Source organism: Penicillium vulpinum (assembly GCF_028829585.1).
Source record: "Penicillium vulpinum strain IBT 29486 chromosome Unknown utg000001l_segment0_segment0, whole genome shotgun sequence".
Classification (NCBI taxonomy): Eukaryota; Fungi; Ascomycota; class Eurotiomycetes; order Eurotiales; family Aspergillaceae; genus Penicillium; species Penicillium vulpinum.
In genome coordinates this window covers 7,250,721-7,275,452 of record NW_026643241.1, presented here as the reverse complement: position 1 = coordinate 7,275,452, position 24,732 = coordinate 7,250,721, and the positions used below count along the sequence as shown (strand labels likewise).

The following is a 24,732-nucleotide window of genomic DNA, read 5'->3' as shown; positions in this document are numbered from 1 at the left end:
TATTGGTAAATACTCCAATAGCCTATGATATCATCCCCCGAACTCTGGTAATTTACAGTAATTTACAATACCCATACTGTAAATTGAATTCATAATTTCAAAATGTTATATATACATACACAAAATGACTATGGATCTATTAAGAAGAAACATCTGGGTTATATACATGTCGAAGTAATAAATATATGTAGAACTAGCAAATTTAAAAATAATAAAAAAAAGAGATCATAAAGAGACCATAAACAGCAATTTACCTGAGAAGGTTGGATTTGAACTTGAACTTGTAGCTCTCCCGCCCCTCTCTTTTTCCTCTTTTCCCCCCCCCCTTCTCCCGAATTGCCCACTTCGTAAGACATTGGCTTTCATCTTTCTTGATTTTGAATCTATTTATCCTTATTTGTTTCTTTGAAAATTTCAGTTTCAAGAATCAGATAGAAAAAAAACATTCAAAGAAAAAAAAAAAAGGGAATCCATTCCATCAACGTCACCTTTCATTTCGCCCTGAACCCGCCCCAATTTTACCTAACCTTCCCTAGTCTAACCCGTCTTATTTCACTCGATTCGACTTTATTGGTTGAACATTCTCTACGAAAGTTGCCCACCTTCTCCTCTCTCATTCTTCTTCCTTTTCCCTACTTTTACTACATTCTTGGCTCCCGGGTGCCATTTTCTTTTTCCCATCGGTCCGTCCGCCCCTCCCTACTCCACCCCGGTTTAAACCACCCAAAACGGTCTTCCCAACTTCACATATCTATCTCTTTCCGCGATGGCACAGAATCGACCCGGGTTGTTCCCGACTTTGCGCATGGGTGGTAAGATATATTGTTTTCATCTTCCAATGGGGTAAAAAGCTGATTCATTTCCCCCCAGAGGTGATCCGGGAGAAGGTCCAAGATGGACTCACCGGCGAATCCAAGGAGATCTCCTACACTCAGTGTAAGATTGTCGGCAATGGCTCCTTCGGTGTTGTGTTTCAGACCAAGATGGCTCCGAGCGGGGAAGATGCTGCCATCAAGAGAGTCCTCCAGGATAAACGGTTCAAGGTAAATCGGCTTCTTGACCTGGTGTATATGTGTGTGTCGGACTAACCCCGGTCTATCTAGAACCGTGAGCTGCAGATCATGCGGATTGTGCGCCATCCTAACATCGTCGAGCTTAAAGCCTTTTACTACTCCAACGGCGACAGGGTATGTGTCTTCTGGGTGTCCCGCCCGATCGTCTTTCCGTCCCCCGTTCCCGTGGGCTGACCCGTGCCCTCGAATTTCCCCTCCAAATAGAAAGATGAAGTTTACCTCAATCTCGTCCTCGAGTATGTCCCGGAGACCGTGTACCGTGCATCGCGTTACTTCAACAAGCTCAAGACTACAATGCCTATCCTTGAGGTCAAGCTTTACATCTACCAACTCTTCCGGTCGCTGGCCTACATCCACTCACAGGGTATCTGTCACCGTGATATCAAGCCCCAGAACCTTCTCTTGGATCCCAATACTGGTATCCTGAAGCTCTGCGATTTCGGTTCCGCTAAGATCCTCATCGAAAACGAGCCTAACGTTTCATACATCTGTTCTCGTTACTACCGGGCGCCTGAATTAATCTTCGGTGCGACCAACTACACAACAAAGATTGGTACATCCTCCTTCTTCTTCGCAAAATCGTATTGAATTCTAACCTCTTTTTTTTTTCTTTTCTCTAGATGTTTGGTCGACTGGTTGTGTGATGGCAGAATTGATGCTTGGACAACCCCTCTTCCCCGGCGAATCGGGCATTGACCAGCTTGTAGAAATCATCAAGGTTTTGGGCACCCCAACTCGGGAACAAATCCGCACCATGAACCCCAACTATATGGAGCACAAGTTCCCTCAAATCAAGCCCCATCCCTTCAACAAGGTATTTTTTTCCCCGTTCCCGTACCCCCGGTCTGTAATGGTGCTGACCGAACTAGGTTTTCCGTAAGGCACCTCCCGAGGCTATTGACCTCATCTCCGCCCTTCTGGAATACACCCCGACACAGCGCTTGTCTGCGGTCGAAGCGATGTGCCACCCCTTCTTCGATGAGCTTCGCGACCCGAACACCCGGCTACCGGACTCACGCCACCACAACAATCCCTCCAAGGATCTCCCCACCCTTTTCGATTTCTCACGACATGGTAAACATATATCTCACCCTCTCTAGAAAGACCACAACCCCCCAACTAATCAACCTTTAGAACTTTCGATTGCCCCTGAACTCAACGCCCAGATGATTCCCCCTCACGCCCGCCCAGCCCTCGAAGCTCGCGGCCTCGGTCTCGATAACTTCAAACCCCTTTCCAAGGAGGAGATGCTTGCGCACCTTGATTGAGTTGACTAGTGTATGTGTCCTTCGCCCTCCGCGAATGATACGTCTGTTCGCTGTGCCGCCATCTGCACTGTGCGTGAGAAGATTCGACCTGCCAATCAAGTTCCATCATGATCTCGAGTAAGCTCTGAATTGAGAGTGCACTTGCCTTGTCTTTTTTTTTTTTCTTTCTTTCGGGACTCTATGCCTCAACCCCGGACATGGTGGAACCTTGGAACTGGCGAATTGAGCAGGGAATGGTATGAAGTGGGAAAAGTGCATCCTTTAATGGCTGGGAAGCGGAAACTATGTTTCTTCAGGGTGGTAAGGGCTGATGGTTTTCACGAAATGGGAGGTCATGGCCTGGAGTTTATTTTGAGGTGTCTGAGACAGCTCTCGGGAGGAAAAAGTGATACCCTTTCTGTGCACGTCTGCCTTTGGGGGTCGGGGACTGCATAGTTTCATCGGTCGAGGGGAAGAACCCCCACACGCAGCAAGCCGATCTCGACCCCGGATGGAGGGGTGAATCTCCCACAAATGCATCTGAGATCTTGAAGATTTCTTTGGATACATGTTTAGGGAGGACCCTTCTATGATGGTCAATCTCTTGTCTTGCAGCGCTAGAATCCCCATTCGTTCTTCCCTTTGCGTCTTTGCTTTTCTTTTTTTTTTTGTTCGCAATATCCTTGTATCAGATTCATCGGGCTTGGCTGGTTCCCCGGTCCTCCGACTTACCGGCCATGAGCTATATGTCATTCCAGTTCTCAAGCAGACGAATTTCTTTTTTTCTTTTCTTTTTCTTTTTCGGTAGTGGTGCGTAAAGAATAAATGGGTTTTGGACAGTGTAAATTTTGTACTATGTAGGTGGAAAATGTATCCGGCCATATGGGATGGGGTGTTTATCCCCAGGTTATACTAGTTAAGATGAGCACTATGATATCTTTTTTGGAAATATTTCTTCTCAGTTTGACAATTCCCAAGACGAGAAGGCAGTACAACACTCAAACCGTACGACTTTCCTATGTATAAACAAGGAGATACTAGTTATGGAATACCAAGTGAACTATTATCCGATGTAGTCACGCAGGGGCACCGGGACCGGAATTTCAATTTTCCCCTTCCGAGCCATTCACCCCAAGCTCCCAAGCTGTCACCCTCGCTTTCGAATTCCCCAGAATCACTGTCTCTACGATAGGAATCTGGTATTACCACCAGCTCATTGAATTGATTCCAAAACATAATGGCTGAAAACGATCGTCGAAATCACGGCTACAGGGGCGGGCGCAAACGCCGCTATAGAGGTGAGAGACATATGGATCTGACAAGCTTCCCGGACAACACGCTAACTTGACTGTGATTAGATGACGATGACTTTGATCGCCGCCCCCAAAGACGCAGATATGAGGAGCCATTGTTCGTCCAGGTCCGACGACAGTTGTTGACCATTGCGGAATCGGTACGGAGCTCGTTTTTTTTTCTCCCCGCGCGCATTGCGCTCTACAAAATGGTTGGTATGAACTAACGCTTATGTTTCATTTATAGGCTGCTCGCAGAGCAGAAGATGATGTCCAGGGTATTGCGAAGACAGTCACGGATAACTACGATGACGAGGAGATCCGTCGCGACTTTGTCAACATCTCCCTTGATCTGTACGTGTCGGGTGTACTCAATTCGCTGTGGAATGTTACTAACTTGGAAACGTGCAGCGTTCTCGAACAACCAATGAAAATCCCTTTTATCGCCGGCACAGTCCTGGTCGCACATAGTCTCAAGCCCGAGCTTGGATCGGAGGTTCTGAGCAAGGCCGCTGAGGCCTTGCAGAAGTACATTGATACCGGCGCATGGCGTGAAGTCAAGCTTCTTATTCGCTTCCTTGGTATCCTCCAGCCGGTCTATGAGGGTGATGGCATCTTCTCCCTTCTGGAAGAGCTGTTCGCTCGTGCAGTCGATCTCCAGACTGCCTCTTCGGAGGATGTAAGTTGGATTATTGACCTGTGATGATGGAGCTTGTCTAACGGCTTTTCTTAGCTTCTTGGCCTTGAATTGGTCAAGATTATCCAGTTCACCATTCCCTATGTCATGCTGTCCCCCGCCTCTGGCTTCGAGGCCCAGGCTTCCGCGCTTCTGGAGAAGACCGACATTATCGCATCTACGCCGCACGCCCTCGTCGATTTGGTGAACTCATTCAGTGCCGAGGAGAATCATGAGGCAGCTGGCCAAAGTGTTATCAGTTTGATGCAGACTCAACTCCAAGCTGAGGCCAACCAGGGCTGGGAGCTTAAGTGCCTTCCTCGTCCTTGGAAAGATGCCCGGGACGCCGAAACCGATGAGCCCAAGTCTTTCGAATCGGTGACCAAGGTTCCTTTCCCGACCATTACTGTGCCCAACCCTGTACCGAACGGAGCGCGTCCTCTCTTCCCGGAGGTCTACCTTTCGGTGTATGCCAACCAAGAAGTGGATACCGTTCCTGCGATCACAGACATCTCCTCATCGCTCATTCGGGACGCACTAGTTGATACCATTAACCTCCTTGACTTCAATCGTGTTGCTACGGCCAAGTTCCTGATTGATATCGACTGCTATTTCACCCCCACCACATTCGTGAAGCGTGCCACACCTTTCGACCGAATGCGCGAGCTCATAGGCGAGGTGCAGCCATGGAAGCCCGAGGATGTGGCAGTGGATGCTGTGTTCTCGCAGCTATTCCAATTGCCAGCGTCGGAGCACAAACTCGTTTACTATCACTCTGTTCTCACTGAGTGCTGCAAGATTGCCCCGGCGGCAATTGCACCCAGTCTGGGCCGTGCAATTCGATTCTTGTACAACAGCCTGGAGACCATGGATTTGGAGCTCAGCAACCGTTTCCTGGATTGGTTCGCTCACCACTTGAGCAACTTCGGATTTACATGGAAATGGAGCGAGTGGTAAGTAGCGAATGTCAGCTTCCACACGTTGTGATCAGTCTAACAATTTCACAGGGCCGACGATCTTGATCTACCTGCCATTGATCCAAGAATGGCGTTCATCCAGGGTGCTTTGGACAAGGAAATCCGGTTGAGCTTTGCCCAGCGCATTAAGGGAACTCTCCCTGATCCCTATCCCAAGTTGATCACGCCAGGCAAAGAGAAGGATACTCCCGATTTCAAATATTCCTCTGAAAGTAAGCGTACTTCATGATCAAATGGCAGGGAACGATTGCTAACTTGAATTTCCAGTGGCACCATACTCCAAAGAAGGACAAGAACTTACGCAGCTTATTCGGAAGAAGGCTACCGACGAAGAAATTCAACCCGTCATCACAGCCATCGAAGACCAGGCCAAGAGCCAGGGTGTCGACGACCCCAAGATTCCCTCGACAGATGCATTTGTGACCTCACTCTGCTACGTCGGATCCAAGTCGCTCTCTCACGTCCTATCATGCATCGAACGGAGCAAGGATCGCCTCCTGGCCATCGGCGCGGAATCTCAACGTGCCCGCTGCCAAATCATCACCTCCGTCATGGACTACTGGGTCGACCAGCCCGGTATCGCCATTAACATCATTGACAAGCTGCTCAACTACACCATCCTCACCCCGCTCTCGGTCCTTGAATGGGCCCTCTCCGAGTCCGTCGCAGCAGGAACCATCCTCTCAAAGCCCCATGTCTTCGAGATGATCTCCGCCACCGTCGCTAAGGTCACCAACCGCATGCGCCAGATCGTCGCCGCCCGCACCCAGCCCGGCCTGTACGAGCCCCAGCTCAGCATCATCGACGAGACCCTCGCCCGTGAGCGCGCAGATATGCAAACCCTCTTCAAGTACATCGAGGACTCCATCGTCTCCATCGCTGCTGGAAGCAACGACGAACAGATGGAGCGCGGTGACGGTAGCGGAACCCAGCCCCAGGACGCCATCATCCGCCAGTGGGGCCGTCGCTGGCTCCGCGTGTTCCGGAGAAAGGCTGCCGTCGAGGAGGCCTTTATATCTGATACCCTGGCCAATGCTACTCCCCTCGGCACCCAGGCCCCGCCTGTGTCTGAGCGGGAGGATGCGGCGGATGTAGATTTGGATATTGCCGATGCTGATGCGCAATAGAGCTGTCACATATACGGATGCCATCTCGACCATGCATCAGCTTATGCATACTGCTTTCTCGCATTCGATCTCTTTGAGCAGTTTCATTCAATGATTTATGTCCTGGAGAGCCATTTTTTTTCTGTCCTTTTCTTTTTCTAGCTTTCCTCTGTACTGTACAATTTAACTCCGGGTCTTCAAATAAGGCCGACAGAAATATGAAAATCTCTCTCCAATTTATTCCAAAAACACTTTCGATTATTTTCGAGACATAAGTGATATGCGCCTCGCCGAGCTACGTAACTACATATGTAAGTTGTACAGAGAAGTAAGAAAAAAAAAAGAAAAGAAACCCAAGACCCTGCCGATTTAACCGTACAACCCTAGCGCGGGGGATATGCCAAGTCCAAAAAATACAAATGAAAAAGTCACTCGTGAATCGTATACATCTTGATAAAACCCTAAAGGAAGAGTAAAAAAAAAAATAGAAATAGAAAAAACATAAGGAAAGACAACAGTCTTCCTATCCCAGAATAAAACAAGACAAAAAAAAATAAAAAAGAGAATTACCAATGGGAATCACAGGGGAATCAGCGAGAAATAAAAAGGGGATATCAAAAAGGGGAACGAATACAAAGCCCTATAAAAGAAAGACAAGAGGAGTCCCTCAACAAAACCCAAAACCAAATTAATGCCCATGCCCATGCCCATGTCCATGTCCATGCGCATGTACATGAGCCCTACGATCAATATAATAAGGCTCACCATCATCCCCATCACTGCTAGAAGTATTATAAACCGAGAAGCCATCCTCGAAGCTCCCGCGCCGCATCTGCATCTGCATCTGCATTTTCGAAGCGCCCTCTTCAGACTCGACGGACTGCGTCCGATCCATGGAGTCGCAGCTACTCTGTGGATCGGAGCGTTTCGTCGTTGAGATGCGGCGGTCTTTGCCGCGGCCTTTGATGCCCTTGTTGCTGTTTTTGTAGAGGCCGGCGAAATATATCCACAGTTCGCGGTCTGCGGCGTTCATGTTCATCGGGCCTGTCTCGCCCATTTGCGAGAAGCGGACGGTTAGATTGTGGAGGGTTGCTGCGTGGAATTTGTTTTGGTGGGACTGTTTTTGGGGGGGATTGTTAGCTTGGTTTTTTTTTTGGATGGTTTGGATCAGGGTATTTTGGATGGAAAGGTTGGTGTTGGGATAGGAGAGGATCATATGTAATGACACAGGAGACGTATGGTAAGGGGAAGACAGGGGCTCTCACCTTCAGGTTTCCTAACTGGGTAAACTGCTTACCACATTCATCTAGACGGCAGTCGAACCGTTTCGACTGATCATGTGTAAGCTTGTGAGCGCGGACATTGCCTCGCTGGGCGAATCGCTTGTGACAGATTTCACACTGGAATGGCTTTTCACCCGTGTGTCGTCGTTGATGAGTCTATTTTTTTTTTCATAACGCAATGTTAGTATGTCTGCCTCGTGTGTCATAAGCATGGCGCGGCAGCTAGGGAGGGGGGAAGGCGAAGTGCTTACCTTGAGGTTGCCTTGCTGCGAGAAGCGTTGTCCGCATGAGGGCTCCTTGCATATCTGCCACGTCCAAAACGATTAATTGCTGATCGTAGCACTACCGAATCCCGCTTTCAAAAGATGGTCTGTGTACTCACAAATGGCTTGTCACCTGTATGTGCCCGGATGTGGATATCCAGGTGCGTCTTCTGCGCGAAACTCTTGCCGCAGCCTGGGAGGCTGCAGTTGTACTTGCGTTTCTTTCCTGTGCGCGAGAGCTGGCCTTCGGTGCCGTGGTAGCCGCGCGGTGGCGTGGGCGAGGCAGTCGGGTACGGTGCAGGATAGGCCTGTGGTACTGGTGGTGCCAGGTGTTGTAGTGGTGGGAGGGATTGCTGGGTTGGTGAGGCATGTTTTGACTGGATTGCCTTCATTAGGACATCCACGTTGGTGGAGAAGGCGATGTCAGCCTGGGTTTGTTTTGTGTCGTTTGTTGCCCCGACTGGTGCACTGTGGCCTCCAGTTGAAAGGTGCACCCGGGGACCATGGTCGGATGTAGACTTCACTGTCTGGGTGATGGCGTTCTTTGCCGGGCGAATCTCTGGAAGAGACTGCAACGGTTGTTCCGTTGTAAGACGCAGTGGTTGCGGCTGGATCGGGTGCTGACTCGGGACAAAGTATTGCTGCTGATAGGCATTCGAATGTGCATGTGTGTGACCCACGGAATGCCCGAAGCTGTAAGGCAGGCTACTCGGGGTCTGGTAAGGCAACGAGTATGGTGCTGATTGATGCGAATAGAAGGGGAAACTCTGGCTCGAGTCTATCGGACGTCTGTGTGCAAACGGACCCAGGGCATGGCCAGGGAACTCGTAAGAGACAGGCTCTACGGTCTCCATATTTCACTGTTTGGAGGGTTTTCTTCCTCTCAGTATCTTTCAAAAAGAAAAGGCAAGGATACCTTCTCCGTTCGGAATCTTCCACAAGATACCAATGTATCTCAATGTATACTCTTGTCCACAGGATGCGTTTGGGGAGGTTTTGTTTTGTTTGTTTTTTCTGTGTAGACTTTGACTATGTCCTGAAACCCAATCCCTGGTGGTATTTGGGTTCTGGCTGGCAACGAGTTGCTTTTGTAAAAGAAGCAAGGATAAGGGAAAATAGACAAACAGGCCGGCCAAAGCGCAATCAGTGTATAGATCTGGATCTATATATATGAGATGGAGGGGAAAGGAAATAGCAAATATATGCAGGTCATGCCGTGAAGAGTGAGAAATATAATGATTGACAACTAGCGATGATCTTCCGCATCGACCATGGCGCCTCCCGATCTAGATATACCAGGGCCCCGAATACTAATGGCGGGGGGGAATAAGACAGGGGGGGAGTCAGCCGGTGAGAAGATAGTGAAAAAGCCCCATTTCGATCGCCTGTATGACGTTTAGGAATTGACAGGAAAAAAATAGGTAAAAAAAAAAAGGGGAAAGGCAGTTCAAGATACATGCAATGTGTACGGAGTACTGTATACAAAGTGTTTGATTCGATCTGGGCCAAGGCGACCTGACTCCACTGAGAAATAATATAAACATTTAGAAAATAATATCAAATCACGAACTGGAGTTCCTGTTTCTCGGAGGAGAGAGCCCTGAAAGTGCATTGCATAGTCCATGAGATGCATGGTTTGCTTTGGACGCATCAATTTCCTGTACCACGAGGAATAGTCTCATTAGTGGTAATGTATTTCCATTGTGAAATGTCAGTCACACAGGGCAAAAATATACTCACAGCCGCGACTGGCGACGAAAGCCCTTTTCAGCTAGCATTTCTGTACACTTTTTCCATTACCTTCTGTAACACATTTCTTTTTTTTTGTAAATTGAGTTGAAGAGACTGACATCTGTCAGACACAACATTTGCCCAAAAAAAAAAAGGAAACAAAACCCATCGTGCTGTGCATCTCTCCCCTCGAGGAGACGGGCCGGGCCTTCAAATCGCGGAAATTCCCAAGTGGACCGTGATCGACCTGCAGTCGACATGTAGATTATTCAGTCGATCTCGGAGTCAGCAATCTCTCAATGGCTGGGGCAAGCTGGGGCAAGCTGGGCCAAGCTAGGCCGTAATTACGAGTACCAGGATGCGCCATCCCGATAGTCGCCAATAGTGTCCGATCTCAGCCCATCGAATATCCCAGTTAGCCGCTCAAGGCCCTGAAAAATCCAACAAAATTCAGTCGGGTGATCTGAATCTCTTCGAAGATCCAATCAAATCCTCACTCTCTCATCCAGTACGATCTGTCTCTCTTTTAGGTAAAGTAGAAGTCAATTTTGGCCCCCATACTCTTCCAGTAGGATCGCAGCTCGGGCTTTTGGGTCTACTCTCTCGTTGTCTTTCCTTTTTTTCTCCCCCCCCCTTAAACTGCATCAAATGGCTTGGCTCATGGGTTCATGTCGATCATGACTACTCATGGCCCTAGCCCCCATATCCAAAAAGTGACAGCCATGCCCATCTGACACGAGTGGTAACCCTGCACGTCCTGCATCGAAGTTGAGGTATCGGGACTTGTCAAGAATGGTTCCTGCAGGGATGCGACTAGTCTTCACGAACTACTTCCTGAATGGGCGGAGGCATCTAGACTATGCATATATCCCGCATTAAGGGTTGTGCTTTTCAGATTTGGATCAACATGTAAATTTGAGGGATTTGAGGTGTATATTACCAATCTCTAAAGTATTCAAAAAGTATTTCATTGTTTCAGAGTATTCAAAAAAAGTGTTCGGAGGCTCTGTGGTGATTCAGACGGGCAGGGATGGCGTTGTTGGGATGGAATTCAGCTCGTTCCAGAATGTATGCCCGTGTGACCTCAAGTCTACATAAAAAAGGGAAAATTTTAAGAAAATGGCAATTTTGGAATTGAAGGTGTTCAAAAGTATACACTAAGTGTATAGAAAAATAAATAATAAAAAACAAGGTCAACATAACTAAAGAGCCCATAACCAAAACAAAAAAACATCACATTGCGCCCAAAGGAACCCTTTCATCGTCCAGTGTACGCCGAGTATCTAGAAAAGAGTCAGCTTATGATCTAAAATCTGAAACACAGTCAGAAAAAAAAAAAAGAGAGAAAAAAAAACTCACCTCCAGATTCGTGCGCGCATGTCTCCACTGCCGGTCGCGAACAGGTTGCCAGTAGGACTGGGCGCAACCGAGATGACTATTCCGAGTTAGTGAAAGTGATGATAATGCATGGAAAAGTCGAAACTCACCAGAGTTCTTGTGGCCTTGAAGCATCATCTGGGCATTTCCAGTCACTGGATCCCAGAATTGAACACCACGATCCTTGGAACCACTCATAACCCAGGCGCCGTCGGGTGTCAGACACACACTGAGAACAAAGTCCTATATTGTAGTCAAAAAATTAGCTTCTGTCTTGTCTCTCGGGTAAATCTCAAATCTAACCTTGTGGCCCTCGAAAGTACGAATACACTTGCCGCCCTTGATGGCACTGTGAGGGTGCATGCCCCGGGGAACGGTAAGCTCCCAGAGCTTGATAGTCTTGTCCAGACTGCCACTGACAAGATCACGGCCATTAGGTGCGAAAGCGACCGAGTAGACACTGTCCTTGTGGCCATCTGGGTTCTCCAGACGCTCAACCAGGTATCCAGTGGTAGTGTCCCAGACGCGCACGCTCTTGTCCAACGAACCTGCAGCCACGTAACGGCCATCTGGAGACATAGCCACAGTAGTGACACCATCCTCAATGCTAAGGGTGTAGACAAGTTTGCCATCAAGAATATCCCAAAGGCGCACAGTCTTGTCTCCACTGCCAGAGGCGATGAACCGACCGTTGCCAGCAAAGTCCAAAGAGTAGATGTCCTGCTCGTGTCCACTGAAGATATGCTTGATGGTGCGCTGGTTAATATCCCAAACCTAGAGCCAATCATATTGAGTCAGTCATCTTCTCACAACATGCTACTGATTCCATATCGGAAAACTCACCCGAATCTGCTTATCTTCAGCACCAGTCGCGAGATATTTGCCATCGGGACTGAAGCAAACACTGCGAATGTAGAGATCGCCGTCCTTATCAACATTCTCATCCTGCAGAGTGGCCACGTTCTGACCGGTGGTCACGTCGAAGATTTGAGCCGAGCGATTGCAGCCTGTAGCCAGGTACTTGCCATCACGGCTGAAACGCACACAGCAAACGACGCTATCGTGATTCAAATGATGCACCAATTCCACATCAAGGACACGCTGGACCTCGGGGTTGAACACGGCGTACCAATCGGAACCCTCACGCTTTTGCGACGGAGGCAGATCATCGGGGTTCCAGTTTGCCAGCATGTTTCCCGGGCGTTCGGCGGTGCGGCCGAGCGGGGGGTTTGGAGGAGTCGGGCGAGGGATCTGAGGGGATGCACGAGGATCCGGGTAGGCGATGTGGGTTTGCTGGGGGGTAGCCGGACCTGGGGGAACGCGGCCACGGCCCTTACCGGGGCCTGGGGATGCAGTGGGAGGCGGAGGAGGCCCGTAGCCTGGGAGACGAACGATCCAACGGGTCAGCGGACTGGGTGACGATTTTCATAAACACAACGACATACCGTTCACAGCAGCGCCAGCCGGATATCCTCCAAAGGAGCTCTGCTGGGGTTGCGGTGCGCCAGGCTGAGCGACCGAAGCAGGCTGTTGAAGGGGATGCTGGGGAGGCTGCTGATCCTGGGGAAGGGAAGGGGCAAGACCGGGGCCACTACCTGGTGGATTGGTCATGATACCTCCGAATAGGTTGCTGGGGCCGTGGCCCAGGGCAGGTGGGGGAGCCTGGGAAGAAGTCGAATGAGTCGCAGTAGGTCCGCCAATGTGAGAAGAAATGGGTTGCACGCCGCGCGACTCAAGTTCGTGTCGCAGCATTCGAATTTCAGCTTCGTAGCTAAAGAAAAAAACAGAATGCGATATTAGAGAGGGTAGTTCAAGCTTTCCAAGGAGGCAAAGGGAACAAACTCTTGCTTGATCTTGATCTGCGCCTGTTCCAGTTGATAGACCTTCTGACGGATCATCTCCATCTCTTGGAGTTGACCAGTCACTGCATGATCTGTCAGTTAGATAACATTTCAGCGAATGTCAGAACCCATAGAGCTGCAGTCATTGGGAAAATGAACTGGCAGCTGCTTGTATGAAATGATTGGACAGAGGGGAGGGAAGAAAGAGCTCAAGGCGCAATTGACCTGAGCATAGGATAGGGCTAACAGAATGCTGGGAATGATAGATAACGTACACTGATGCTCAAATTCACCGGTGTTTCGCGACTGGCTCTCAAACTCCTGGCGCAGTTGATCCAGCAACTCCGTCAGACGGGAGTTGGGAGCGGGCACCATCCCGCGATGAGCGTTGTACATGGTGGGATATTTTTTTTTCTTTCTTGTTTTTCACAAGTCACAGAAGGACAAAAAAGGATGGTCGGATGGCAGCTCTAGGTCAGCGAATGGGGTCGCAACCAAAGTTTCGAGCTGGACTCAATGATCTTGATCACTGAGGCTCCAATGCTTGGTGGATAGCACCACGCAGCTAGCCACAGCGATAGTGGGCGGTACAGTATAAGCTGGGGAATGAGAACGGGGGTGTAGCGGTAAGAGGGGTGGAAGAGGCTGGCAGATGACACTTTAAAGCGGGAAGGTTTGAGTTTGGGGGGAGGGCGGCAGTGGTTGACGCGAGAAGCGAGGTCATAGCCGAGAAGCGCAGCGGGTCTTACCGTAGACTACTCCGTACAAAGTACTAATTTATGGCATATTTTTGAACCATTGTATATAATACTTCTATTATAACATACAAGAAAGAAAAGGCAAACGAATGATAATTAAACCTGGAATACTGTTTGCACTGTAAATGAAACTAGAAAGTCAAGAATTTTCTTGGTTCAAAGTATTTTGTATGGCTAAATGCCCAGATGTGAACATCGTACATGGATGGGTCCAGATCGCGAGCTTCACTGTATTATTTCAATGGCTGAAGATACCCGGAATACCAGAGAATACTTGGATCTACACCCGCAAGTGCGGGCAGTGGAGGTACCTCTGAGTACGGGAAGCGGAAGTGGAACTGGCCCGTGCAGTACCATTTTGGTACTGCTCTTACTGTAATGTACTTTTGCTATTTTTATTGCCTGATATATCGGGCCACAAAATAGCCACAAAGTATGGCGCTCCAGGCATCAAGGCATAAATTGTGGCAAACCAGGGGTCAGATCTGTGTTCATCTCTTTTTTTTAAAGTTTTTGCTCTCTTTTTTCAAGTACAACATAGACTATAAAGGTGTATGAAGGGATAAAATCCAAAAAAGAAGTAGATAACTAGGCTTTTATATACATGACACTAACCACTCATATGATAACCATATAATATTCCCGCATCAGCCCATTCCCCCCTGGATCAATTGGCTTATTAAGAAGGTGGCATCGCAACGGCTGTGGCGGTTCCGCGCTGGTGTGACTACTATTGTTATTCGCCGCGATTCTCCTTTTTTTGTTCCTTCAAGTACTCTCACTTCCCCTTCTCCTTCTCCCCCCCCCCCCCCCCCCCTATCTGTGCCCTCAATCATGGATATCATTCTCGAAGTATGGGACACCTTTATTGGTGATCGCCTCTATTCGGCTCTTCTTCCCGCCTCGCTCTCGTCGTCCATCTCGCTGCCGGCTTTTGTCAATGCGGCCGCGAATACCTCGATGGCCCTTTTTGGACCGGAATCTTATGTCTATGAACAGGCTACACAGATGATCTACCTGGAACCCTCGAAATACGCATACCTGAGTGCTTGGCCCAGGACCAACATGTACCGTCAATTTACAAGCTTTTTCTTGATCACTTGGTAATGCGCCCATCCTTTGAAGATTTCACATCACCACTTTTCCGCAACATAAGAACTAACACTCAATTAGGTTGTTTGGTCTGCTCGTCTACTTCGTGGTCGCATCGCTTTCTTTCATCTTTATCTGGGACAAGACAACCTACAACCACCCCAAATTCCTCAAGAACCAAATTCCTATGGAGATCAAACAGGCCATGTCTGCAATGCCCCTGATGTCCCTCTTGACGGCTCCTTTCTTCGTTCTGGAGGTCCGCGGATACGCCAAACTCTACGATACCACCGCCGAAGAGCCCTTCCCATACTACAGTCTGATCCAAATCCCCTTCTTTATCTGCTTTACCGATTTCTTCATCTACTGGATCCACCGTGGCTTGCACCACCCCCGCGTCTACAAGACCCTACACAAGCCTCACCACAAGTGGATCATGCCGAGCCCTTATGCCTCACACGCCTTCCACCCGCTCGATGGCTGGTCCCAGAGTGTCCCGTACCACGTCTTCCCCTTCCTCTTCCCCCTGCAAAAGTTCGCCTACGTCTTCCTGTTCGGCTTCATCAACCTCTGGACTGTCTTCATTCATGACGGCGAGTACGTTGCCAACAGCCCCATTGTGAATGGTGCTGCCTGCCACACCATGCACCACCTGTACTTCAACTACAACTACGGACAGTTCACCACTCTGTGGGACCGTCTGGGTGGCAGCTACCGCAAGCCCAACGAGGAGCTTTTCCGCAGAGAGACGAAGATGGACGACAAGGAGTGGAAGCGACAGGCCAAGGAGATGGAGACGATCCTCAGGGATGTCGAGGGCGAAGACGATCGCAGCTACTCCTCCGATACGAAGAAGAACCTTTGAAATGACGGCTGAATTACATTCCTCACGACTTCACAACGCTTACTTGGTTCTAGAGTTCTAGACTACAGGAGCCAATCGGGGCTCATTGCAGACTCCCCGATAGAGGGGCTGTGTGCTTTCCTGACCTGGATTTTGGGTTTGGACTTTTGCATACCTTTTGTTCCCCGTGCCATTTTTTTAACGCTAATTCAAGTACATTAATTCGCCTTGTGCATCTCTTACCTGTTTTAATATTCCCAAAACTGACCACCAGCACTCGGGTCTATTGGTGATCTACCCCATTCTGTAAATAATGTTATTTTTTTCTTTTTTCATGGGCGATACAAATGAACTTGGTTAGTTTATCTGTACACTTTTCTCTTTTTTTTCCATGTGTTGGCATCAAGGCCAAAATGAGGGCATATGTATGATACTTTTGAATATATGAAACAAGAAATTCCAAAGTCCAAAGTTATTCATAAGATTGAAATTAATATTGAGAATGATCTGACACTGAGGAAAATACTCCGATGGAATGAGAATGCTGGATAGCTGCGCTCGTTACTGAAGAGTCCGTATAATAACCCCTCGCGAACCGTCAGTCACATGAAACCCATTATCGGCCAAATCCTGCTCTCGACTCGGCCAGACCTCCGCACTGAACTTTCCGGATTCAGCAGTAGCAAGCCGCCTGTGAAGAGCAACCACTCGATTAGCCTGGTTTGAATCCCCACACTCCAGCACTGTAAGCTTGGCCTTCAACTTGAATGCTAGAGTGAGAATGCGGTGGTAGAAGATATCCTCGGGCATGCAGTCTTCTATCCCGGAGCCGGAGTATGGAGGCACAAGTGCCAGCTTGGGTTCAAAGCGCCGTACACTACGCGCAGTAGTGCCGTTTCGGAAATCCTTTTGGGATATGTAGGGCGGGTTGGAGATTAATAGATCACATTCACTTTCTTGGTCGGATGGTGAGGTGTCCAATCCAAAATTAGGGAGTTGAGTTTGCAGTAGTGACTCAATGGATGGCATAGAATGGCCACTTCCATGTCCAAGGACGTCGGCGCCGTGGAAGTGGATGTCCGTGGCTGCGCTGGGCTCTAATTGGCCCAGTTGCAGGTTATGCTTGAGGTTCTCCTGGGCTAGACTTAAGGCCGTAGGACTGATGTCCACTCCAATTATCTCCAGCTGCTGGAAATGAGGAGCAAGTAATGCGTGCAGCAGAAGTGGTATGCAGCCTGTGCCAGTGCAAAGATCAATGACACGCAATGGTCTCCCCTGGTCGGGAGACTTGGACGTGTCTTTACGGTCCAGAGCCATTTGACGGACTAACTTGGCCGCTTGGTACGTATATGATTCGGTCTCTGGTCTGCAAAAAGTCGTCAGCAAGAAATATCGCTTTTCTAGAAAACTGATAGGCAGACCTTGGGATCAGAACGCCTCTTCGGCAAAGAATTTCTAAATCGCCGAATGGTTGATCTCCAAGAATATATTGGAGAGGATATCCTCTAGATCGCATCTGACACATAGATCTCAATCGGCTTCTCCATCCTGCCTTTGATCTTGGGACAGACTGGCTATCGCGAACTGCCCGCTCGCGTAACCAGCGAAGTTCATTGCGAGCAGAATCGATTGTGCGACATTCTTTGAGGAGTATAGGTAAGAGAGAGTTTTCCCGTTGAGCTTTTATGATAATAGAAAAGGGGATTCGCGGCATTATGGGAATTCGAGGTGTGGTCAGTCGAGGAACTTTCCAGGGTTAGCGCCAAGAGATCCCACCCGTTGATGCCAAGATATATATATCATTTACTACTCCGTGTAGAAATTCAAGATGTCAGAAAGCAATATTAAGATGTAATAGCTTCATCTGCAAATTGAAGATTGATAAATAGAATAGTAATGTGTATTAGCTAAGAGTGAAGGTATTCCGAGGTCAACTAGCTAGGTAAAAATATTCAAGAAAGACAACCCATCGACTAGAAACCCGTGTTTACTCAAGACACAGCGTAGAGTCTCTAAACCAATTGCCTCACTCAAAAGATCACGACAGAACAACTCCACTGGTGCAACCTCCTCTTTCTCGAAGCTCCACAGGGAAATCCGACTGACCACGTACTTTTAAGTATGTACATAAGTTCTAACCCCCAGAATTTCATCCCAGTCAACGGTCACCCGGAGCTTCTCTACGAAGTGCTCGTAGGCATCTTTTTCATTCAGCATGTTTTGCAGAAATCAGAAAACTGCACTACTCTAGACTGAGAGGCCTGCTCCAATCTAAAAAGCAGATTAGATCCCATATTAGGTTACTCTTCGTAGAAGCGGTTGGGTGCGCTGCCATTACTTCCAAGTTAGCAATAACCTTTAAATAATGACGGTAATCGGGAGGCATAGAAAGGGAATAGATTGTATAATTGAACGAGTTTCTTACGTACCCATGCCCCGCATTAGGCAACAGGTCGTATGAGAGGCCTCCACAAAGCATGAGGATAGGGGTCAAAGGTGGCAGGCTTCTTTTGTAAGTATACATTATCCAGCCTTCGTGCTCTCAGATCAGGCGGCCTCATCAGGACGGAATTCTTCTTGTCTAAGCATACAATATCAGTATGTTTCTTAGTTGATCAAACAGTATATGCAGTGGTGCTAAGTCATTGTTGGGCTTGTTCCAATGCAGACTGCAAAGCAAACCACATATCCCAAGGACAAGCTAGGTTGAATATATGCAGATTCAAACTGGAAGACATACCTTGATGCTTTTTGCCGCCACGGTGCCCATTTACTTTTATCAAAACTCCATTAGTAAAGTGACCACCAGAATATTATGAGGTCCTTACGCTGGTGCGGTCATATGCCGCCACTACCGTGACATTTGGAGCCACAACAGTTGTCCCTCATCCGAATAGTCCAGCCGTGACAGTCATCTCGGACGTGGCCAGGTATCTCACCACCATTGTTGATCTTCGAATGTTGGTATCGAAGCGTGTGGGTATGGAAAGTTTGAAGGATTCGGTGTCTGATGGGATGAGAGTTGATGTTTGTGATTGGAGAAATTAGGAGGAAAGAGCTACCTCTAAACAAAGCACTCATAGATGGCCTAAGGAAGCAATTCAATTTCCTCCATCTTCCTCTTTATCTCCTCCCACTCCATCGCCTTCCTCCTCTTCATCTCCCTCATCTCCTGTACCTCTTCCTTCTTCTCCATCTCCTTCATGTCTTTTATCTCCCCTTTCCACTCTATCTCCATCCTCTCCATTTCCCCCTTCATCTCCTCGATTCTCTTTGTCACCTTCCTTTTCATTTCTACCATGCTCTGTAGCTCTCCCTCCCACTCTATCACCACCGTATACATGTTATCCTTCATTTCCTTGATCTTCCTTATCACTTTCATCCTCTTGATCCATTCCACCGTGTACTCATTAGGATCCCAAGCGAAAAGACCTGTGTTCCTCTCTTTGAGCTTTAGATCCACATATTTCTCCATGAGCTCTATCTCTTCTGGTTCTAAGAGATGAAGTCTCTTCCGCCATACATCGCAAATATTGTCGTCTTCATATGTGGTGGTTCCGAAGAATCGCCGATCGATCTTTTTCCAATAGATCGCATCAAAGGCAAAATTGTTCCTTGCAGCGTACATGACCCAAAAATCTCCGCTCTGCCAACTGTCCCGCATCCGACTAGATAGCCGCTGGCCTTCTACTAGCCGTTTGTTTTGGATTGCCTCGTCTTCGACTTGCCGCATTGCTCCAAGAAAGGTCTGGAGATGTTTCTCATACTCTGTACACCAGTCATCAAGGCCATTAGGCCAATCTTCTGGTTTTTGGAGAAGAAGCCACCAAGGCGGCGTATAAGAAAATTCGGCTGGGGCGGTATATGTAAACTCCCAATCCACCACCCCAGTGATGCTTTCAGCTTCATCAACTAGAACGTTCTCTGGTCGAAAATCGTCACACCAAACTGGAAATGGGCCATCATCATATAATATCCATTGCTTTCTCTGCTCCTGGTCTCTAATAAGTGTCCGGAAGAGAAATCTAGCCACAAATTTGCGCCGGAAGTCATCTGCCAAGACATCTGTTGGGATATACGCTAAGACATCTGCCTCGTTCCTTTGGCTTATGAGATGTGAAATGTGTAGCTCCGCCAGGGCTTCAAAATACGACGACGCTTTATCATAAGTGGTGGGCGGTAACTTCGATCGGGGTAGCGTGCCCAGTTGCACAATTTCGTTCATAGAATAAGACAGAGGTCGATGTAACACTTCCCACGTAGAATTGTCATTCTTGTCGAGTGATCCTATCCGGCCGAAAGAAAGTGTAGACAGCGAAAGGACTATGCTGGCTAGTTTTCCATAGAGAACTTCTAGCCTGATCGGCTTAAGTTCTGGATTAAGGACTGACCGTTCTCCTACTTGGCGTCCTGGTTTCTCAAGAAGATCACCCATACTTCCCTCGTGGGGGATATAATTCATGATGATGAAAGGACCTAGTTTCGAGTGACTCTCTTTTGCCTCTGTCCAGCGAAAGATAGAAGGCACTGGGATTGGGATTTTATCTGAAGTTTTGTCCAAGAGAGATTGCATGACAGAAACCTCATTGCGGACTTTTTCTTCGGGAAACATGATAGCGCCGGGCATTGGGAACCGTATAACAGCACCAAAATCATTGGTGAAACTCATCTTGAAGCAGGTATTAAAACCACCTGTGTTGAGGAAATCGAACAGGTCGCATTCAAGATCGCTGAATTCTTCAGAAAGAATGACTCCGATGTCATTGTAGATGTCTCCATCGGTGCGAAGAAGTTCTGGCCAGTCCTCCCATATCTGGGAGTTTATTGCCCAGGCAACATCGTCGTAGGGCTTACATGCGCTCATTTTAGGAGGACTGAATGAAGAGATAATTGGGGAAAACTGTAAGAGTTGCCTGGTGGTTTTTTAGATGCGATGAATTGTTGGTGGTGGGCCATTTATATGACAGATAACAATGACAAAAGTACTCTCTCCAGGGCTCCCTCTCCCTCTCTCCCTCTGAAAAACAGTAGCCCCGGACTAATGCCTTCTAGACAGACCATCATATTTGATCAGTCAAAGCCGAGAGAAATTTAAAAAGGACCAGAAGGACAGATATTACATGCAAGGATATTTGTATAGTCAACTTTCTATGTACTTCACATGTACACTGCTACATTTAGTTCGGGTATTGAATAATTCAGACTCAATGCATTTAATCATAACACATAAAAACTAGATACTTGGGTATTGCGGAAAAGAACTCTAGGTATAGCCTTCCCAGACTCCAAATACACCACAGTATGCAAAATATATACATAAAAAGAAATGTACGTGGTCATCCAAAGGTCTTAAAAGGTCAGAAGGGCTCCTACCCCAGCAAGGCCGATAGCCAGTTTCGGCATAGCGATGGCCTTGGGAATGGCAACATTCGCAGTGGCTGAGGCTGAGCCCGAAACGCCGGTAGATGTTCCATGTGGACCTCCAATGCGAGCAGCAGCGCCACCAATTGGCGCGGTAGTCACTGGGTTCGAGACTGGCGTCGCACCGGGGACGGAATCAGAGCCAGTCCCGATCTCCAAGACGTCATTCTCGGTGGTATTGAAGTTGGTGTTGGCAAGGGAGATCTCATTATTGGCGAGATCGTAGACCACGTACGCACTGCGGAGGAACGTATCTCCCAGAACCGCCGTGCTGCCTCCCGCGGGAACAATACCGAAAACACAGGCCCGCCTGCCGTTCTTGAAATAGAGATCGCCAACGTCGATAATCATCTCGTCGATGCCCACGTTAATCTTCGGGGATGAGAACGTGTAGCTGAGACTGATGCTCTGCTCTGCTAGACTGCAGTCAATGTAGCCAATGCCACTGTCTGATTCATAGGAGACACCGAGATCGTTGTAGATTTCCTCAACAAGCGAGTCTGGAAGATATGAAAGAGAGCTTCCCGAATCCAGTAACACACCCACAGGAATGGAACTCGAAGAAAGAGTTTTTGTGCTGGAACCATTGGTAAGGGACAGTTCAGTGAGCGCAATAACGAACTCCGAGTACTGTCCGCGGACCTTCTGGATGGGGACTGTCTGCAGGGTGCCCTGGTATTTCTTAGTGTTGACTCCACCAAACAAAATCGATCCTCTGCTCGCATCCAGGTCGTTGAGCCAGAGACTGTAGGCATTTGATTGGATTAATCCTTTGTCGACCATTGCCTTGGGCAGGTTGGCATAAGCAGAGTCTCCATTTCTGCCAACCTGAACTTCATTCGCAGGATATCCTATACCCAACACACCCTCTTTATACAAATATTCATGTCAGCTCTGTGGCAATTGGCGTTATATCTGGCACAAGTGACTTACCTGGAGAACCAGAGGCAAAGCCAACGCCAAATTGGAAGTCTTTAATAGATACGCCTCCAATAGTGATGGTATCGGAAACATAGTCTCCAACAGCGCTAGATCCATCGGCATAGCTAATATTGAAATCCGAGCTCACGAATGAATATGAAGAGGAAGCGCTCGAGTTGTAAGTACCAGACGCGGCGCAAGCGATGCGGGTGGATTCACATAGAGTAGAATTTGGCGTATTGCACCACAAATCACTACTTCCAGTGTCGAGAACCAAACGTAAGCCCTGCTTTGGGGTACCCAAAGTGACGTTACAGAAGTACAAAGTTTCCTAGGCAGAGACATTAATATGAAGCTCAATAAGATTATATCTAAATATATCCGTGGATATCATCATGCATACCTCATTGTCCAGTGCCTGGCTGACTGTCGAACGTTTCCTCCTTGCTTGATCTCTAGCGACGGGATCGGGAACATCCTTTCTTTGAATATCCATTTGCACCACTGCCGGGTTATCTCTCCGATGAAGGGTTATACCCCAGGTTGGGAGCGCCAGGCCAGTGGCCAATAGGATCCATGCATTTTTCATGATAGCGCCGATCGTTCCCCTCTGGTTCGATTTGGAATGTGAGAGATCAAATATCTGGTTCTGGAACTACTCAAGAAACAATTTTCCCAGGTGTTTAGATGAATAGGGAAACGAATTCAAGAAAATAGAGAATAGAGCGAGAGCAAAAAGAGGGAAGAGGAAATGGGGGCTGATATCCAGTCTTGGAAGTCCCCAATTGATTATTATTCGGGCCCAGCCGGATACCCTAGACAAGTGGACCACTTTTACATGAAATAGCTCTACACTATTTTTTATTAGTTCCTATGTTTCTGCCTTGGTTAATTTAGTCCACACCAACGGGTATGGCGGAATCTCCAAGTGCTGTCGTCACCAAGCATAAACCTTACAATGCCCAGCACTTTTACTATTAATCTAAGTCTCCATCACTCAAATTATTCCGTCTGCAAAAAAATCGAGAACGGATCGTATAGATCCTTAGCATACGTAGGCGACATACGTGGTGGAGGCTAATGACGCAGATGACTCCACTTTAGCCCAACCTTTGTTTAGTGTAGACTAACTGTTGGTCTACACATCTGACTCGATGTTTCAAGGCTGTGTATTTTTAATATACAAGTCATTCACTGCTCTACTATTATTGTACATGATCTATACATCTTACTTGCCACTCACAATCCCATCGCATCCCGAATTTGCCGCATGGTCACCCGACTGTTGGCCCGCGCTGCTTCGGCTCCCTCCTCAGCCACAGACTCCAGGTATCCAGTGTTATCCTGCATGATCGTGGTATAGCGATCACGGATCTCTTGCAAATGATGGGCAATCCGCTCTGCAACATGTTCTTTGAGCGACCGGAGACTCGCGCCGTGGAAGTCGGCCGCAATCTCCTCGCATGATACACCTTCCAGGTGGCTTAGGATCTCAATGAGATTAGATACGCCAGGTCGAGAGGTCGGGTCGTAGGTGATGCTTGCTTCTGAGTCCGTCAGGGCTACCTTGACTTTCTTGCGGATTTCCTCCGGCGAGTCGGTAAGGATGATCCGGGATTTCTCATCGGCGTGCGATTTGGACATCTTTGAGGTGGGTTCCTTAAGGGACATCACTCGCTTGGCAGGGGCTGGTCAATTTAGTATCTGGTTTGTTCCTTGTGTTCCTTTTTTTGCCCCTTCTGGAACCGGCAACTGGTATCTTACATATCAATGCCTCCGGGATGGGGAAGATCGGCCCGTAGAGGTGGTTAAAGCTGTTTGCTGTATATCTGGAAAATTCCAAGTGCTGTCTTTGGTCTTCTCCAACGGGGACATGAGTGGCTCTGGTGACCATTAGTAAAAGAACCCGCTAATGTAGACGAAAAGCATACCGGTGCACAAGGATATCAGCAGCTTGGAGTACTGGATAGGAGAAAAGACCAAGTCGCAGCTGTGCGCGCGCCGTCGAATCATCCAGCGTGGTGTCTTCTGGTAGCTGTAGCTTACTCTGGAGGGGGTCAATAAAATGCCTTCGGATATAAAGATTACAGAGCCACTCACCTTCCACTGTGTCATACGCGACAGATATCCCATAGAAGCCACCGTGCTGAGAATCCACATCAGCTCAGTATGTGCCGGCACCTGATGAATGTCAATATAAAGTCTTTATACTTTGCAACCGACGGCTATAAGACGGAACCTACACTGGACTGATAGAATATGGTAGAGCGCTTAGGATCCAAGCCCACAGCGAGCAATGTTGCAAAAGCTTCCCTTCTCCATCTCTTCAATTGGGCTGGATCTTGCGGTACTGTCAATGCATGTAGATCAACAATAGAGAAAAGTAGCTTGGTTCCTTCAGCTGCATTGTCCTGGAGCTTCACCCATTGATGTAAAGCTCCTAGATAATTGCCTAAATGAGGCACGCCAGTGGGCTGGATCCCAGAAAATATAACGGGCTCTTGCGCTGGCGGCGTAGTGTTTGAGCTGTTCCATCGATGGCATCTCCTTGGGAGAAGGGAGAGTCCACTTGGACGGATATGGAGATGTTTCGCACGCAATGACCTCAGCGAGGCAAATTCATGACGCATCGCGTTGACAGACATCTCCAACAAACACTCAATCGGTGCGAGAATGGAAAATTCCAAGTGCAATTATTTCGTACTGCCGTAGCCCTCGACGACCCTGAAAAACGCGAAACGCGAAATATATCACGTGATCCATGTCGTACAATGCGTCGGCATAAAAATGTACTGGCATCATTGTCTACACTTACGATAAGCAAATTCCG

General features: G+C 48.1%; 9 protein-coding genes across 9 annotated transcripts; 3 read left to right on the top strand and 6 right to left on the bottom strand.

Annotated features, from left to right (window-relative positions):
- Positions 1-692: 692 nt before the first annotated feature.
- N7479_002596 (GSK family serine/threonine-protein kinase) lies at positions 693-2,341 on the top strand (the record flags this gene model as incomplete). The annotated part of the gene is made up of 7 exons (XM_057250293.1): positions 693-812; positions 871-1,043; positions 1,104-1,187; positions 1,278-1,626; positions 1,694-1,887; positions 1,943-2,147; positions 2,208-2,341. The coding sequence occupies exons 1-7, from the start codon at positions 767-769 to the stop codon at positions 2,339-2,341; spliced, it is 1,185 nt and encodes a 394-aa protein (XP_057114725.1). The 5' UTR covers positions 693-766.
- A 1,216-nt stretch (positions 2,342-3,557) lies between these two features.
- Positions 3,558-6,392, top strand: N7479_002595 (NCBP1 family protein; the record flags this gene model as incomplete). Its single annotated transcript, XM_057250292.1, has 7 exons — positions 3,558-3,618; positions 3,679-3,773; positions 3,860-3,966; positions 4,024-4,291; positions 4,346-5,241; positions 5,296-5,477; positions 5,533-6,392. The coding sequence occupies 7 exons, from the start codon at positions 3,558-3,560 to the stop codon at positions 6,390-6,392; spliced, it is 2,469 nt and encodes an 822-aa protein (XP_057114724.1).
- Positions 6,393-7,059: 667 nt separating this feature from the next.
- On the bottom strand, positions 7,060-8,771 carry N7479_002594 (C2H2-type zinc finger protein; the record flags this gene model as incomplete). Its single annotated transcript, XM_057250291.1, has 4 exons — positions 7,060-7,488; positions 7,637-7,810; positions 7,906-7,959; positions 8,037-8,771. The coding sequence occupies 4 exons, from the start codon at positions 8,769-8,771 to the stop codon at positions 7,060-7,062; spliced, it is 1,392 nt and encodes a 463-aa protein (XP_057114723.1).
- A 2,135-nt stretch (positions 8,772-10,906) lies between these two features.
- rcoA (uncharacterized protein) lies at positions 10,907-13,262 on the bottom strand (the record flags this gene model as incomplete). Its single annotated transcript, XM_057250290.1, has 8 exons — positions 10,907-10,931; positions 11,008-11,083; positions 11,136-11,268; positions 11,329-11,799; positions 11,869-12,404; positions 12,471-12,796; positions 12,868-12,949; positions 13,142-13,262. The coding sequence occupies 8 exons, from the start codon at positions 13,260-13,262 to the stop codon at positions 10,907-10,909; spliced, it is 1,770 nt and encodes a 589-aa protein (XP_057114722.1).
- A 1,196-nt stretch (positions 13,263-14,458) lies between these two features.
- On the top strand, positions 14,459-15,581 carry N7479_002592 (sterol desaturase family protein; the record flags this gene model as incomplete). Its single annotated transcript, XM_057250289.1, has 2 exons — positions 14,459-14,727; positions 14,798-15,581. The coding sequence occupies 2 exons, from the start codon at positions 14,459-14,461 to the stop codon at positions 15,579-15,581; spliced, it is 1,053 nt and encodes a 350-aa protein (XP_057114721.1).
- A 540-nt stretch (positions 15,582-16,121) lies between these two features.
- Positions 16,122-16,877, bottom strand: N7479_002591 (uncharacterized protein; the record flags this gene model as incomplete). Its single annotated transcript, XM_057250288.1, has 1 exon — positions 16,122-16,877. The coding sequence occupies one exon, from the start codon at positions 16,875-16,877 to the stop codon at positions 16,122-16,124; it is 756 nt and encodes a 251-aa protein (XP_057114720.1).
- A 1,771-nt stretch (positions 16,878-18,648) lies between these two features.
- N7479_002590 (uncharacterized protein) lies at positions 18,649-20,424 on the bottom strand (the record flags this gene model as incomplete). The annotated part of the gene is made up of 1 exon (XM_057250287.1): positions 18,649-20,424. One exon carries the CDS (start codon positions 20,422-20,424, stop codon positions 18,649-18,651), a length of 1,776 nt encoding a protein of 591 aa, XP_057114719.1.
- Positions 20,425-20,909: 485 nt separating this feature from the next.
- On the bottom strand, positions 20,910-22,491 carry N7479_002589 (pepsin-like aspartic protease; the record flags this gene model as incomplete). Its single annotated transcript, XM_057250286.1, has 3 exons — positions 20,910-21,850; positions 21,915-22,233; positions 22,306-22,491. The coding sequence occupies 3 exons, from the start codon at positions 22,489-22,491 to the stop codon at positions 20,910-20,912; spliced, it is 1,446 nt and encodes a 481-aa protein (XP_057114718.1).
- Positions 22,492-23,141: 650 nt separating this feature from the next.
- Positions 23,142-24,532, bottom strand: N7479_002588 (tryptophan--tRNA ligase MSW1; the record flags this gene model as incomplete). The annotated part of the gene is made up of 5 exons (XM_057250285.1): positions 23,142-23,590; positions 23,667-23,785; positions 23,834-23,937; positions 24,003-24,083; positions 24,146-24,532. The coding sequence occupies 5 exons, from the start codon at positions 24,530-24,532 to the stop codon at positions 23,142-23,144; spliced, it is 1,140 nt and encodes a 379-aa protein (XP_057114717.1).
- Between the last annotated feature and the right edge of the window lie 200 nt (positions 24,533-24,732).